The sequence below is a fragment of the Pistacia vera genome, unplaced genomic scaffold (genome assembly GCF_008641045.1).
Source record: "Pistacia vera cultivar Batoury unplaced genomic scaffold, PisVer_v2 Contig880, whole genome shotgun sequence".
In the NCBI taxonomy this organism is placed as follows: domain Eukaryota; kingdom Viridiplantae; phylum Streptophyta; class Magnoliopsida; order Sapindales; family Anacardiaceae; genus Pistacia; species Pistacia vera.
In genome coordinates, this window is record NW_022196757.1 from 276,751 (window position 1) to 294,031 (window position 17,281).

Here is a 17,281-nt window from a genome sequence, read left to right on the forward strand (position 1 = left end):
AGATTGCTAGCCTAATCGGCGTTCGTATAGCCTCAAGTTAAAGAGAGGAACTGCGATGAAAGGTTAGACCATGAGTGATTGTACCTTTGACATACCAGAGAACACGTTTGCAATCCTGCTGATAAGTGATAGTTGGAGCTTTGACGAATGGGCTAAGTTTATTCACAACAAAGGAGAGGTCAGGCCTAGTCATGGTAAGATATTGCAGAGCACCAGTGAGACTTCTATAGAGAGAAGGTTGTTTAAAGAGAGAACCATCCTCAAAGTGCAGCTTGGAACAAAGAACCATAAGGGTGGCACATGGATTGCAGTCTGTTATTCAAAATTTGGAGAGAATCTCTTGAGCATACTTGGCCTAATTAAGTTTTAACCCATAGGAAGTATGAACAACAGAGATGCCCAAAAAATAATGAACAGGTCCGAGAATCTTCAGACCAAATTGAGCATCTAAAGTTGACACTATAGAGTGAATGAAGGAGGGGTTATTGCCAATTAATAGTATATCGTCAACATAAACAAGAATATAAACTATCATGGCATCTTGAATAAGATAAAAGAGACTAGAATCAGAAGTGGAGTTCTAAAACCCTTTGCTCAACAACACAATTTTAAGCCTATCGAACTAGGCCCTAGGGCTTGTTTTAAGCCGTATAAGGCTTTGTGCAATCGGAAAACACGGGGAGTTTAGATTGGTCAACAAATCCCTCAGGTTGTGTCATAAAGACGGCTTTAGTAAGTTCGCCATTGAGAAAGGCGTTATTTACGTCTATTTGTTGGACCTCCCACATATTGTGCATAGCTAAGCATATGATGACTCTAATGGTGGATGCCTTAACAACCAGAGAGAAGGTTTCTGAAAAACCAACACCGGGGGTTTGATGAAAACCCTTAGCCACAAGTCATGCTTTGTAACGCTGGAGATTGCCATCAGCATTTAACTTGACCTTGAAAACCCATTTATGGCCAACTAAAGTCATGTCATCAATGTAAAGAGCTAAAGTCCAGGTGTGATTATTTTGTAGTGTAGTAAACTTAGCATTCATGGCCTAGAACCAAAGTGGATTGTGTAAGGCAGTAGTGACTGATGAGGGTTCTCTATGAATCTCAAAGGAAAGTGAGGGAACAGAAACTATGGCTGTGTGTTTAGGGATAAGGGGAGTTGAGGAAGTGGTTGCATGAAAGTCAAGAAGAACATGACTGATAAGAGCAGCAGCTTTCCTGCGAGTAATCATAGGATGGACATTGAGTGTAGGAATATGGGAGGGCTGAGAGAGAATGTTGTAGGCTCGAATGTCAACTTCCAAACATGGTACAGGTGGTCTTGGAGAGGAGGAAATAGCTGACAGTAAGGAGGACACAATAGGAGTGTCATGGGCAGATGGCTCTATATTAGAGGAAGGTGATGAAGAAGCTGAGGTATTTTGAGACAAAGCTTGATATAACAATGATATATGAGGAATTTTCTAGGCCTGAGATGAAAAAGGAAGGTCAACATTAGTAGACAAATCAGAATTGGTAAGTGAAAAACCATGGGCAAAAGGAAATAGTTGCTCATTGAACTTGACAATCTGAACCGTGTAAACTTTGCCATGAGGATTGAGATAGAGATAACCCTTGTGATGAGAACTATAACCCAATAGAACACACTGCTCTGAATGAAAAGAAAATTTATGTTGTTGATAAGGTCTAAGGAAAGGAAAACATTGACATCCAAAGGTACGAATAGCTTTATAGTCTAAAACTTTATGGAAAAGCATTTGAAAAGGTGAGTTATTGGATGTAGCTGCAGAGGGAAGACGATTAATTAGATACACAATAGTGTGAAAGGCAAACCACTAGTACTTAAGTGGCAAAGAGGCTTGAGCTAACAACTTTAATCCTACTTTTATCACATGGCGATGTTTTCGCTTAACATTTCTATTTCGTTGATGGATATGAGGGCAAGGATACTTGAAATGAATACCTTGCTGAGCAAAATATACAGCAAGCAGACAAAATTTACCTCCCCAATCTAATTGGAAGGTCTTGATCTTGCCATCAAATTGCTGAGCCACTAATGCAACAAATTGTTAAACAATATTATGTACCTCATATTTCAGTTTTAGAGGATGAATCCAAGAGTAGCATGCGTAATCATCAAAAAATATCTGATAATACTTGAATCCAGTGGCTGAAGTAACAAGTGCAGGACCCCATACATTGGCAAAAACAAGTTCAAAAGGTTGGCTTGTTTGAGAAGTTGATGTCGGAAAAGAATTCTGGTAGAGTTTACCATACTGACATGCTTCATAGAACTTAACTTTATTGATAAAGTGATTCTTTACATTCAAATGTGAAATAAGAGAATTAAGAGCAAATACATGAGGGTGACCAAGTTTGCGGTGCCACAAATCCCCTTCTTGTGTAGGATCAGTTTGTACAACTTTATTTTTAGGCATACTAGGTGAAGTACAAGTGACCAAACTATTTGTTGGATTATACACAATATCAGAATCTGAAGGTAAAACACTAAAGCAATCAGAAGGAGTAACATAAATTGTTGAAGAGTTGTGAACCAAGGACTGATGCTGAGAAGAAACCATTGAGTTTTTACTCGTGGAATTTGGAAATTGAGCAGAAGCCAATGCTAAACTTATGGCTTGTTTATTTTCGACAGAATCTAAAGGAATGGTAAGATGGTAGAGACCATTGTGCATAGTCCCTCTAAGCAGGACCTCCTGAGTTAGCTTGTCCTAAAAACACATTCATCAGCAGAGAATTCAACTACCACATGATTATCTCTTGTAATTTTGGAAATACTAAGGAGATTCTTGGTAACTTGAGGAACATAGAGTATATTTCTAAGTTGCAAGGATTTATTTACACAAGAAGAAGAGATAAAGGCCAAACCTTTGTGTGAGATTTCAAGGCATTGACCGTTGCCAACCTGAAGAGAATCTGATCTTGTATATTGATTTTTGTAAGGAAGATGTTGAGGATCTGACGTGATATGATGAGTGGCTCCAAAGTCAATGAACCAAGTAGGATCAGTCACTTTAAGTGGTGTTGTAGTTGGACTTTTCTGATTTCCAACAGGGGAAGGTATTGCAGCATATTGATTCAGGTTATGAGGAGAAGATTGATTCAGATGCGAAGTATTTTGAAACTACATTTGATGAGGAATCATTGGTGGAGTCAGAGGAAAAGACTGCAGTGTGCATAAGGAGCATATGAACCTGTTGTATTTGCAAAGTAGGCCTGTGCAGGACTTACATGTTGTGTGGACTGCTGTTGTGCATGCCAAACTGAGGTCTGTGGTTTTGATGTCCTTGAAAATTTGTGTCAAAATGATGATAGCAATGAAGAGCCATATGACCTGGCTTTCCACATAATAGATAAATCAGTCGTGGTTTGTAAAAAATTCATCCTCTACCTTTGCCCCTGCCAAATGCTGGATTGAAGGTTTGAAACTACTGAGTGCTGTTATAGGCATTCTTGTATTCATCTTGATGTGGAGGTAGAGATTGTGAATCTTGAGGCATTTGTTGAATCATTGTTCATTAGTACATTTTTAGGCAGAGGAGCAGATTGTTTGTGAGCAAGAAAAGCCGTTGCTTCATGAAAGCCTAAGTAAGCTGAATGTTTCTTTTCTAAACTCATTTCGTGCTTGTGCAGTAGAAACTGCGCTTCCTATAAGGATACCTTGCTGCTTCTTGATGTTAAGGTGGCAACCATGGCATCATATTCAAAGCCAAGACCATCAAGAATGTAGAGCAGTACTCTTCATCACTAACAGTTACGCCACTAGTGGTTAAAGAGCCAGCAATTTCTTTCAGCTTTAGCACATAATCGTTTATACTTGAGTTATCTTTCCTAGTTGTTTGTAATTGATTTCGTAAATGCAACACTCTAGCCTTAGAATCAGTAAGAAAGTGCATCTCTAAGGTATGCCATATATCATATGCAGTTTCACAGTTTGCTACATGTTGAAACATTGTTTCTAATATTGATGAATTTAAACGACCAAACAAGAACTGATCAACTTTCTTCCATATTACATGTTCAAAAATAATTTCTCTTTTAGATTCATCAACAAGAATAAAGGATGAGGGACAAGATTTTTCACCTGTAACAAAACCTTCCAGATCATAAGCTTTCAAGGCTGGAAGCATCTGAGATTTCCAGTATGCATAGTTTCTTTCTCCTAGTTTTACTGAAATAGTTGAAAGCATATTGCTTAAAGGTGAGGTTGAAATGGAGTTTGTTATTTTTTCGCGTACAACTGAAGCTGAAGAAAAGGATGCTTTAGGATCTGCCATTGACATCTGTCGGCGTGCTCTAATACCATGAAAAGATAGAAGAACATAAAGAAAAAGAAAACCACAGAAAAAGAGTATAGGAACTACGTTTTTTTATTCCTTTTTATAAGAAAATTTTCCACACACAGAACCTTGACTATGATTACAATTTATACAAAAAATACTTGAACTTTTGCACAATCTTCTCCGTTGAAACTTGTTCTTCAGCTGTCTTCCTGTGCCATCTGATCTGCAACTTGCACTGCCACTTGAGCTGCAACTTGCAGTTAGTTAGAGAGGACGCAAAGTGTTGAAAGGGAAACTGGCGCCAAAAGCCAACTCGCTCTAACTAATTTGATTATCGTAAAATGACTTAAAAACTTGCATGAGTTTGCTTAAGTTGTAGCTTGCTTGCATGGCTAATTGATTGATTTTAGTTTTTATTTATTCGTCATCTTTCTCCTTTGCCTTGGAGATATATAGTTTGATCATTTATTTAGTAGCTTTACTCTGCGTGATTTTAGAGCAATTTTTCAACTAAATGTTCTTTAAATAACGAATGCTTTCAAATGATTTTTCTTTGGCGTGTTTTCGTTAATAATCAATCCGTGCCTTGTATTTAGTTAAACAACAACACAGCTGAGCCATTTTATATCTCCAATTACGGCCCAGCAGTACTCACGAATTTACTTTGTTTTATTCAGATAAGATATTAACAATTTATCTATATATATTTTGGTTTTGGAAAATTATTGATTGATTAGGGCTGTGTCTATCTGTAATTGGCATTTTCTTCCTTTTTGTGATTTCTAGTCTTCCATACCCAGTGATAATGAACATGAAAATTTTATGAGTAGTTGAAATTAAACAAAATAAAATGTCAACTCTGCTCTCAATAGTTTATATATTTATTTATTTAATTTATAACAAATCTTGAATAGATAAGAACTGATTCCATGCAAAATAAACAATTGTATTGGTCTATCTTTAAGTCTTTCAATAGTGAGACCAAGAGTTAAACAAATTTAAGAGAAAGTAATGGTCTGAATCAAGAAACGATATAAATAGATTTTTTTTTTTTTTTAATTTGAGAAAAAAAATTAAATGTCAATATGTTATCTAGATTCCTTTGAAAATGGGTTAAAATGTCACTAGATGTTATAATATTTAGACTTTTAATTCCACTTGTTTAAACATTAGGGTCTAATTGTCACTTAAACTAAACCGGAAGGATGTTTATGTTTTAAAGCCTTTCGAATTAAAATTGGACTTAGTAAAATAGTTTTTAAGTAAAAATTATTTATCACCTAAATAATAGCAATTAATTGGCTGGAGAGTGACTCATCTTCTGTTGTTCAATGTCTGTTCAACCCTGTCTACCAAACTCCATGCAGCATATGAGAATACATGTTTCGGATTGCTTTCGGGAGGGTAATAGAATGGCTGAGACCTTAGCAAACATGAGACTTCAATTTTCAACTCTTCAATGGAGGCATGAACCTCCTCTACAAATTCAGTCTCTATTTTTATATGATCGTTGTAATTATGCTGTCTGTCGTTTCACTTAGCTCTAGACTTTACCTTTATATATTATCTTTGTAGTTGGACTCACTTCCTACCTTGTTAAGGGTAATCTTTATTTTCCATCAATAAAAGATACTTTTTATGAAAGAACAAAAAAAATTATTGACTGTAGTTCGTTTGTTTGAAGGATTAAAATATGGTAATTTATTCTTAGATAATATTTTTCTCTAAGCTATTGATTAATTACTGGCGTCATAATTGGTAGGAGTTTATTGGAAAAATATTTAGATAAAATATTTAAACGTATGATGTAATACATTTAATAAATATATGTTAATTTATCAATTACATTTGCGAAATTTCTTGGTAATTTCTCTGAAGGCCTCGCTGAATTACTTAATTTCATATATCAAGTCATTTTTCAAATTAAAATAAATTGATTTGTTGGCCTGCTGTCCAATTATTGCTCCAGTTAAAATGTTTACCAACATAATTTATTTACCACCATAATAACCACTCCAATATGCCCACCTGGCTATTTGTCTTTTATGAATATTATATACAAATATTAAATATATTGAAAGAAGCCTCACTGCCAACATCATTAATTAATTAAGCAAAAAACCACAAGATTCTCTGCATTATAAAGTTAATTTAACAACCACTCCAATATGCCCATCTGGCTATTTGTCTTTTATAAATATTATATACAAATATAAAAGACATGCAAAGAAGCCTCACTACCAACTTCATTAATTAATTAAGCAAAAAACTACAAGATTCTCTGCATTATAATGTTAATTTAATAACCACTCCAATGTGCCCACCTGGCTATTTGTCTTTTATAAATATTATATACAAATATAAAAGATATTGAAAGAAGCCTCACTACCAACTTCATTAATTAATTAAGCAAAAAACTACAAGATTCTCGCATTATAAAGTTAATTAACGGAAAAGACAATCTCCATGCATATTATATAAATTTTTTTCTTTAATTAATTTGTTATACGTACTTGACCTTGCATTAGGACACTATCTACTTTATATAAACCCATTTTTGGATATAATCCTATAGCATGGGATCGTGTTTTGTACATTGTAGTCAAGATTAGTCTTCTGAAATTTCATTTGTTGACCAACACTTCCAACTTTCTGCTGGGAATCATTTCCTCTGTTGAGGTATGGATCTTTTAGAATTTTCATGCATTTTAGATATTGAAAATTCCGTGTAGTGTCTCAATTGTTCTATGCATGCTTTCATCCGAGTTTTTTGACAACAAATTTTTAATTATTAACCCTAATAAATGTTAAAATGAAAATTTTTTATGTTTTCTTAGCTAGTAAACTCGTTAACATGCGCTTGTTTGCATTTAAAAAAAAAATTAAAGGATATGGAGACAAGACGTCGAAATTCGGCTCCTGCATCACTGGAACATGCAATAGTAGATGTTGCTCCGCTTGAACAAAATATGAATCAGAGTGATACTTCAGCTGGATCAGGGCCATCATCTCGTTCGGAACAAGTCATGAACAGTGAAACTTCCTCAAGATCTGATTCATTATATAGTTCAGAAAATATCAACATGATTAAGTGGCCTCCTATTGTTGATCTCCTTTCTGGTAAGCTCCTTTTATATTTACATACAATAAGCTTACATAGACATAGATGACGTACAAAAATTGCCTATATTGTAGTATTTAAGGATAAGATTTTCTATAGTATCACCCAGATATATTTTTTCTTTTATGAAATTCGTTCTATATTAAGAGTCGTAAGATTAATTTTATATGTCTTATGTCAATCTAATTTAGAATATGCATTGTTTACGTTAACGTTCATAGTCTTCTGATGTTTGTACTGGCTGGTACCTTATTTTTGAAAAATCCTTTCAGCATTAGTTGACCGATTCTGTATAAATCGAGTTAAGATTTAACCAAATTGTTTTTGTTTGTGAAGAAAGGAGAGATAAGCACTGGTTATTGTTGGCCATTCGAAAGGCTGCTCTAGAAGGAAATGTGGCTGAGGATATAATTGGTTTGATGAGACATAATCGTAAGTTATTAGGTGCCGCTATCACAGAGGAACATGAAACAGTTTTCCATATAGCAGCAGGGGCAAAACAAACTCAGTTTGTAGAGGAGGCGATTAAATTGATTGAAGAGGAACAAATGGACTACCTCAAGTTCCAAAACAAAAAATGCAACACTGCCTTCTGTTACGCTGCTATGGCTGGAAGTAAGGAAATTGCTCAGGCAATGCTGAAAAAGGATCAAAGTCTTCTGACAATTCGAGGCGGTAAAGATATGACACCACTCTATTTAGCTACTTTGTTTGGACAAAGGGAAACTGCACTATTTTTATACGATAAAATGAAAAGGCATACCGAAGCCCAAGAAGAATTGAAACGGCAAAGAAATGCTATATTTTACGCAAGCATCGATAGTACTTTGTACGGTATGTATTTGTTTACTTATTAATATTCCAGCTAGATTTTAATTGTATATTTCAGCTATATCTATATAATATATACTATTTATTATGATCAAGAATAATTCAAGTAAGTGGGCAAATTACATATGATCCAAGTCTTCTGAGAATTATGAGCTTTCTGAACATATTAATTTGGGTGAATTTCTCAGGTCTCGCATTGAAATTGCTAGAAGATGATCAAGAAAATGAACTAGCTGGAGCTTGCTATATGGTTGACAAAACTACGATGACAGCCTTGCTTCGGTTGGCTCAAACGCCCTTGCATTTGCTGGACCAAACTATCAAAGATGAAGAAACAGGCCTAGATTTATCAGATCAAGCTGTTAAGTTAGTGGAAAATCTTTGGGAAAAAATATTAAAAAAAGATGAGAAAGTTTGGGATTACTTCTATAGGAATAAAAGTTTACTCTTTGATGCAGCTCGTTTGGGTAACTATAAATTTTTAGCTGAACTCATTCGCCTTTTTCCTGATTTGGTTCATCTTAAAGATGAAAATAAGCGAACTATATTTCATATTGCTATTATACACCGTCATACCAATGTATTTGATCTGATATATGAGATTGGTTTCAACAAGCAACTTGTTGCAAGCTATAAGGATTTTGAAGAAAATAGCATATTACATCTAGCGGCAAAATATCCAGATACAAAACAAGCAAGCAGTGTGCCTGGCGCAGCTTTTGAAATGCAGCAAGAGTTGATAATCTTTAAGGTAGTTTTCTCATTCATTTTTATTATTTTTGTTGTCGTTCTGATTAAAATGATTTGCTAATAATTTCTATGTTATTATTATTACTGTTATTGTTATTATTATTATGGTTAACCTTTAATGCGATTTTTTTTTCATCTTTTAAAAAATTAACCTGCTTGCAACTTTTGTCAAACGATGCATGTTAATAATATAGGAAGTTGAATTGCTCGTACAACCCTCACATCGAGAGATGAAGAATAGACAGGACAAAACACCTCGAGAGTTGTTCACCATTGAGCATGCAAACTTGTTGAGAAAAGGAGAAGAATGGATGAGGAACACAGCTACCCAATGTATGCTTGTTGCAACAATCATTGCTACGGTAGTTTTTGCAGCAATCTTTAGCGTGCCAGGTGGTAACAATGACGAAGAAGGACTACCTACTCATTGGAGAAACGTCGTGTTTCGGATGTTTGCTGTGTCAGAAGCAATGGCATTATCCTTCTCTTTGATTTCAATACTAATATATTTGTCCATCCTTACTGCACGATATGTAGAAAAAGAGTTCCTCTCATTATTACCACTTCGGTTGGTGTTTGGGCTCTTAACTCTTTGCATATCTATAGCAACCATGATGCTAGCTTTCGTCTCAAGCTTTTTCTTAGCTTATAATCACCATAGATCAAATTTCATCCCTATTATTAGCACTGTATCAGTAACTTTTCCATTATTTCTATTTTGGTATTTACAAAGTGAACTCTTAAGAGACCTATCATATTTGTCATTTCGTTTTATGTTTTCCACTAAGCCAGGAAAAGGCTGGAAAACTCCAATAAAGTTGTATTAATTATATCATTTCCAATACTCCAATAATCATTTCACTTTATCAACTGTAATGAAAACTTCTTTGTCATTAATTAATGGTTCCATATATAGAGTTTTCCGATTCTATTAAAGAGCATCCTATAGAATCTTTTTCATACCTCTAGGATTAATTTTAATTTGATTCCTTTTTGTCATTATGTTTTCTCCAAGAGGATCTCACTGGGTGTTTTTAATCAATGGAATGTTGCCTACTTAATAATGTGTTATCAAATTTGTAAGCCTAATAATGTGTTATTAAATTTGTAAGCCTGGGATAAATTCAGCATTAAGTTACTTTTTTACCTAAAAACTTAACACGATATGAGAGTCAAATGTTATAAGTTCAAATCCTCGCATTTCATCTAGATAAAAATTAAAAAGTTAAAAAAATCCAAATTCCATGGACTTATCGAACTAAATATAATATTGAATCATTAATTACTAATTCAAGTTTTTACATGAAATGTCAATTTAACATGGTTCAAAATTATAAGCTCACAATTCATATTTGGGTTTATGCATGCTGGTACTGACTCTTTAGTTTGGTCAAGAATTGGTATTGAGGTTCATTTTTTGTAAGGTTCCTAAGGTTTTCAACTATTAGATAATGAAAATAAAGTGAAGGCAAGAGAGGCAGAGATGCCAAAGAATGCCAAGAGCAAGAGAGAAGAAGAATTTTCTTTATATTTTATATCAACATGTATAGCCCTATTTATACAAAAACATCGTGACAAAATAAGGCAATAACAATAATGCCAGGATTTCTCAATCACATGAAATTCGGTCATTAAATTTACAATGAATGAGAAAATCAATAATCAATGGAAAGAATCAAATACACATTAATTCAAATATATTTCATATCTCAACACTCCCCCTCAAGCTTGCGGTTGATAAATGTCATAAATATCATGCTTGCATAGTAGATAAGAATGTTGTTTGCTGCATAGCGGTTTGGTGGTGAAGATATCTGCTGGTTGCTCTGCAGTACCAATGTGCATGGTCTTAATGATTCATTCCTAATTTTTTTCTCTTACAAAGTGACAGTTAATTTCTATATGTTTCATTTTTTCATGAAACACTGGATTTGTTACAATATCATTTGCTGCCTTATTATCACAATATAAATACAGGCCCCTTTACCTGTACTTTTAGATCTCCCAATAATCCAAAAATCCAAGTGATTTTGCAAGTAGTCTTGGCCATAGCTCGATATTTAGCTTCTGCTGATGAAAGGGATATCGTGGATTGTTTCTTTATTTTCTAGGAAATTAACGTGTCTCCAAGTTTTATACAAAAACCCGGTAAGAGATCTTGTCGTCATCAGACATGTTCCCCAATCTGAGTCACAGCAGGCTATGAAATCAAGGTTTCCATTTTGAGATAAGAGAAGTCCTAATCCAGGATATCCCTTTAGATACTTAATTACCTTCATTGCTACATCCATATGAGATTGTTTCCGCCCATGCATGAATTGACTAAGGATGTGGACTACATAACTGATATCTGGCCATGTCATAGTGAGATAGATGAGATGTCACATAAGTCTCTGTTAATGTGATGCATCTTCTAAAGGAGGATCCACTTGTGAGGATGATATTGCTTTATCATACTCTTGGGTAGTGAGTTTTGAGTTTTGCTCGACAGGAATAACACTTGGTTTGCATGCCGATAAACTAGAATCAGGTACAAGTTCCAGAATATATACTACAACAAAAATTACCTACGGTAACACTGGACAGTAGCACTTTTCCTTAAAGTGATATTATAGACTATCTATGGTAACACTTAATGTTAAAATGTTACAATAACAATTTTCATATATAACACTTTAACTTTTTGTAACACATTTTATATCAATGGTAACTCTTTTTTTGTAAAATGTTACTAATATAGGAACTACAGTAGCATTTTTAAGGTGTTACAATAGACCTAATAATATAATAGCTTTTTTATAATGTTACCATATAATTAAAATATGGTAACATTTTATAAGTATTACCATAAACCCAATTATTTACCGGGAAAAAAAATATCATTCCCGCCAACATGAAATGAGGTTGATTTTGTCCCATTTTTATTGTTTAGGGGTCAAATCATATTATTTTGGGTTTATTTTGTCACTTTTCATTCATGTAGGGATCGAACAAAAGTTTTACATATACCCCAATATTAACCGGCAAAATAACACTTAATACCCTCATTCACATCGCAGGCAATTTTTTAATTTGAGTTCCAGAGTTTGCCTTTTCTTTTGTTAACCCTCGTTTGTTTACCTAGAAAAAGGGTTTCCTACCCATTTTGTGACAAAACCTTGCTGCTAAAAACCTATTTTGCGCTTCTTCTCAAATCTTCTCAATCAATCATCTAATTGCTCTTTTCTTCGCAATCTGCTTCTTGTTGGAATTCATCTAATTGCTTTGTTCTTCTCAATCTTCTTCTCATTGCGATTAGGGCAAAAGGTTTTAGGGTTTAATCAATCTATCTTCTTCTTATTGTGATTAGCAAACACTAACATTCCAGCATCGGTCGATCAACTCTCGGCAAGCTTGGAGCTTCAAGCGCCTGAGTTTTCGGCACTTGAGATATATTAAAACAAGTGCATCGTCCCTGATGTCGACAGATCTACGATCATATTTGAGATTTGATTTGGCACTGAGAGAGAGATGGTGACGACTCTGTCCCTTGATTCTGAGCCAGCGACGACATACTAGAGATCATCTTTTGTGATCACCAGAATAAGAGACAGGAAAATGCAAGCTAAGCACTCTTTGGGCAGATTTGAGATGAAATTAGACACTTCGTCGACATGTTCATGTGCAGCAGTGTTGTACTTTTTTCTTTCTCAAAATTTCTTTGATTTGTAGGTTGTTTTGTCTGGGGTTTTTCAGCTATCAAACTCAACTTTAACATGGATATTGAAATTTCTGTTTTTTTTTTTTTTTAAATGTGATGTTTTAGATGTTGATATTTTAATGAATAAATGGATTTTTAAACAGGAGTTCGAGCCCACGAAAGTTGAGTTACTGGAAGATGACAAGATTTTGTTGTTAGAGTTTTTGAGAACCTACCAGTTGGGATGGGTGTTTTGGCTATTGGATTTGAGGGAATGTTAAATGAAAAAAATGAAAGAATTCTATAGAAGGTGACTGATTCAAACTTTTTTCTTGGTTGTTTACAAATTGCATAATATGCATTGAGAATCGATTGAGGGAATGCAACTATCAATTAATCGATGTGAACATGTATATACACACAGCAATGGCAGAAAATATTAAGTAAACAATTGATTGAGGGAATGCAACTAAATGTTGCTCCATAAATAGAGAGGCAAGAAGCTACAATGGGTAAAGTAAACAAAGTGTTTGTTTTTATTGGTCATTATTCTAATTTCATTAGTTTCTAAGCAAATATATAAGAAAAGTAACATTTTCCAATTATAGAAAATAATAGTTGTATCAGTGCATGTGAAGAGAGAACTACAAACAAAGTTATAATGATAATCTAAAAGCCTATCATGTTACACCAACCTCCAAAACTTTCATCATGTAATCATTGAAACTTCTAAGGTCATCCTTCTAAGCTTCTTAAATTGCTGACACCATTGCAATTTCATGAACCTGAGGTGAAAAGATTATTGCATACAATATCATCTATCAACCACTATAAGCTATAAAGCTATATAATGTGCCTAAAACGTTGTGAAATAGTCGAATGAAACATCAAACAAAATAGAAGCTGATTGATTTTTACCATACATAGTATAGTAAAAAGCAGAGGAGCGGCATATCAATCACGGCAGTTCTTGCTCAACAGACAAATAGGTGAGCAAGCATTTCATTATCATATTTAAATGTCAATGAACATACACATATCTCTCAGAGTTTTGAATTAGCTATGATTTAGAAGTTTTTCCTTCTTAGATAAATACATCAGTTCTTTTTTCTAGTCATGTTGTGAAAGGTATCTACTGGAATTGTGTCCTATAAAATAGAATGTGTTGGTTTTTGAAGTCAATGTCTGATAGATATGTCACCTATGTAAAAAGTATTAGGCTATTGAGAATTTAAAAACCTTTGTGTATTTTTCATAAAATTGAATTCCTTCTACCTGAGAAGATTGATATCGTTATGTGACTTTGAATTTTTAGACTGTCATTACACAAATTAATCATGCCATTGGAGCTTCTGGTGTTATAAGTCAAGAATGCAAGACATGATTGATCAATATGGAAAAACCATATTGGAAATACTGACAGCTTAGGTAAATCTGATGCTTGGTTGCATTATCCTTTTGCAACCTTTTTAACACATTTCCAATCTTCCATTTAGGTGAAATTTTAGCTTAGATTGCATGCTACGTCCAGTTTTGTTATCTGCCACACTTTTTATTTAAATTCTTTTGATGAGTTGAAGGGTGTTTTATCACTGTTGTTTTATAGACACAACCACAAAAGATTGCTCTCAAATGGGGCTTTGCACTTTTGATGGCACTTGAGGTGTTAGGTCAGTCTCACCCCTATTTTAATATAGTTATGATATATTTTTACCCTTGTTTGTGATGATTGTTCTATTTCTGGAAGCTACTATGTTACATCTGTTATTAATGTACATTAAATTCAACTATGCATTACAGTATGGGCATTGAGAGCGTGGTAGATAAGAGCACAGACAAGTCATCTGATGGTGTGCATGACATTATGTGTACTGCTTGTGAGATGACAATATTGTGGATGCAGAACCAGCTCAAGAGAAATAAGACAGAAGAACAAATCTTGGATTACGTGAATCAGGTATATTAGCCTTCTTATTCACATTCAGGGGAAAAGTGGCCTTGCTTCAAGCTCATGCCATAGATTATATTGCAGCTTTGTGACCGACTGCCCAGTCCAAATGGAGAATCGACTGTTGAGTGTAGCAGTCTATCTTCCATGCCCAATGTGTCATTCACCATTGGTGGTAAAGTGTTTCACCTTTCACCAGATCAGGTATGGTGCTCTGCTGATATTTAAGGCATTGGAGATATAAATAATTGAATAGTCATGATTGCAATGCTAGTCATAAGTCTATTATCTATCACTTGATTATCCACTGTTAAGCTTAAATAATTGGATTTTTTTTTTTTTTTTTTTTGTCTGTTGCATATTCTATTTTTTAGAGCTTTACTTGATGCAATTTCGTAAATATACTAAGATATACCTGATCATGTGTATATGACCTATATATTATATTTTATAGTATCTGTAGCTGAATTGTGACATGAATGTACAGTGAGCATATATTTTGTTTTTTAGTTTTTATTTAAATTGTGTAGCATGACATGAAATACATCTAAGTAGGTCACTCTACTGTCGTTGTAAAATTTTAAAGGTTTTGCACTATAACATAATAATGTGTTCTTTGTTATTTAATTGAGTGAAGAAAGATTCTTGATGGTGTGCAAACTGCAATATTCAATCTGCAGTTTGTAAAATTGCAGACTGTAGTTTGCATTTTGCAGTTGGCATTTTTGCAAACTACAATCTGCATTTTGCAAACCGCAATCTGCAATTTTACAAACTAAAGTTTGCAAACTACAATGCAAAATTGCAAACTGCAGTTTCCAAACTGTAAAATTGCAGTTGGCATTTTTGTACTAGTGATTGTGAAGTTGAATATTTAAACACGTTCTTTTAAACTTGCATAGTGCCATTTTTTAGAACTAGTGATTGTGAAGTTGAAGATTTAAACATGTTCTTTTCCTCTTTCTTTTGCATTAAATATTTGGGGTGTTTTTGTCTTGATCTTTTCTTGAATTTACAATATATATGTGTTGTCATCTTTGAGAATATACATGGGAATTGAAGATTTTTTTGTATTAATGGTTTTGTAGGTTGTGAAAATACAAGAGTACTTTTTTGGTAAAGCACAATTTGGAATGGCAGACGGTATACATGATGGTTTTTGTTGTTAGAATTTTTTGAATGATTGGAAGGTATAAACTATTGCTCATAGTTAATTTTCCAATCATCTAGGTATTATAATTATGTAAAAATGACAGGCGTATATTTGTTAGGCATATATAAAACTTTTTGTATATGACGGTTTATATGTTACAAAATGTGATATGATATATGAAGCATATTAGATTTTATGGATGTAAAGGATGTTGGGTGGCTATTTATTAGGCACATATGCAAACTTTTTGCATATGAAGGTTCACCATCAATGAAATGTTCTTTGGAAAATTAGTGTATCATTGTTTATAATTTGTATTATTTAAATAACAACTATAACAATTTTATATATGCTATAATAGACACATTGATAACACTTTCAAAATGTTATGGAAAATAATTTTGTAATATTTACTAAATGTAATGAATGATACTTTGGTAGCACTTTTAACATGTTATTAAAAACTCTTCTATAGCATTTTAACAATGTTACAAAAAACTAAACTGTAACAGGTTAAGAATGTTATAAAAAACTTATCTATAGCATTTTGAGATGTTACAGAAAACTAAACTGTAACAAGTTAAGTAAGTTACAGAAAACGTTTTTATAACATTTTGAGAATGTTACAGAAAACTAAACTGTAACATTTTAAGAAAGTTACAGAAAACTTATTTATAGCATTTTGAGAATGTTACAGAAAACTAAACTAAACTGTAACAGGTTAAGAATGTTATAGAAAACTTATTTATAGCATTTTGAGAATGTTACAGAAAACTAAACTGTAACAGGATAAGAATGTTACATAAAACTTATTTATAACATTATCATAATGTTAAAGAAAATTAAACTAAAACAGGTTAAAAATGTTATAGAAAACTTATTTATAGCATTTATAGAGTGTTACCAAAAATCATTCGTAACTACAAATAAGTGCTACAATATACTTAACAACAACATTTTATGATAGTTATTGAAATGATTAGTAACATGCAAAAAGTGCTATCAATGTCTGATTTTTAGTAACATAGGTTGTCATAGCATCCTTATAAATGCTACGAATTACCTACGGTAACACTTTTTGCATGTTACCGTAAGCCATTTTTGTTGTAGTTATATATATTTCCGTTGGCTAAGAGATATTCCTAATGGAGACCTTGCAATTTCAATTCCAAGGAAGTACTTTGGTTCCCCTAGATCTTTGATACGGAAGTGCTTACTGAGATGCTCTTTTAAGATCTTGATGGTTGTTTCATCATTTCCTGTGATCAGAATGTCATCTACGTATCTAATAAGAGTAATGAAAGAGGTACCTCATTGTCTAGAGAAAAAAGCATAATCATGTTTTGATTGAGTAAATCCGAGCTTTGTGAGAGCTTTAGTGAACGTCTAATTCCAATATCGAAAGACTTGCTTTAAACCATATAGGGACTTTCGAAAATAATATATTGTATTCTCCCCCGTCATTGAGTCCCAAAGGAATGTCCATATAAATTTT

At 33.5% G+C, this 17,281-nt stretch overlaps 2 protein-coding genes across 2 annotated transcripts; both read left to right on the plus strand.

Moving 5' to 3' along the window:
• Positions 1–7,195: 7,195 nt before the first annotated feature.
• On the plus strand, positions 7,196–12,966 carry LOC116119331. Its single transcript, XM_031405273.1, has 4 exons — positions 7,196–7,424; positions 7,762–8,259; positions 8,445–9,007; positions 12,850–12,966. The coding sequence occupies exons 1-4, from the start codon at positions 7,196–7,198 to the stop codon at positions 12,964–12,966; spliced, it is 1,407 nt and encodes a 468-aa protein (XP_031261133.1).
• A 1,520-nt stretch (positions 12,967–14,486) lies between these two features.
• On the plus strand, positions 14,487–14,879 carry LOC116119287 (aspartic proteinase-like). The gene is made up of 2 exons (XM_031405216.1): positions 14,487–14,642; positions 14,718–14,879. The coding sequence occupies exons 1-2, from the start codon at positions 14,487–14,489 to the stop codon at positions 14,859–14,861; spliced, it is 300 nt and encodes a 99-aa protein (XP_031261076.1). The 3' UTR covers positions 14,862–14,879.
• The last annotated feature ends 2,402 nt before the right edge of the window (positions 14,880–17,281 follow it).

Coding starts and splice junctions, on each gene's coding strand:
- LOC116119331 (XM_031405273.1), top strand. CDS start 7,196: ATGGAGACAAGACGTCGAAATTCGGCTCCTGCATCACTGGAACATGCA. Junction 7,425..7,761: donor TATTGTTGATCTCCTTTCTG/GTAAGCTCCTTT, acceptor TTGTTTGTGAAG/AAAGGAGAGATAAGCACTGG. Junction 8,260..8,444: donor CATCGATAGTACTTTGTACG/GTATGTATTTGT, acceptor TGAATTTCTCAG/GTCTCGCATTGAAATTGCTA.
- LOC116119287 (XM_031405216.1), top strand. CDS start 14,487: ATGGGCATTGAGAGCGTGGTAGATAAGAGCACAGACAAGTCATCTGAT. Junction 14,643..14,717: donor TCTTGGATTACGTGAATCAG/GTATATTAGCCT, acceptor ATTATATTGCAG/CTTTGTGACCGACTGCCCAG.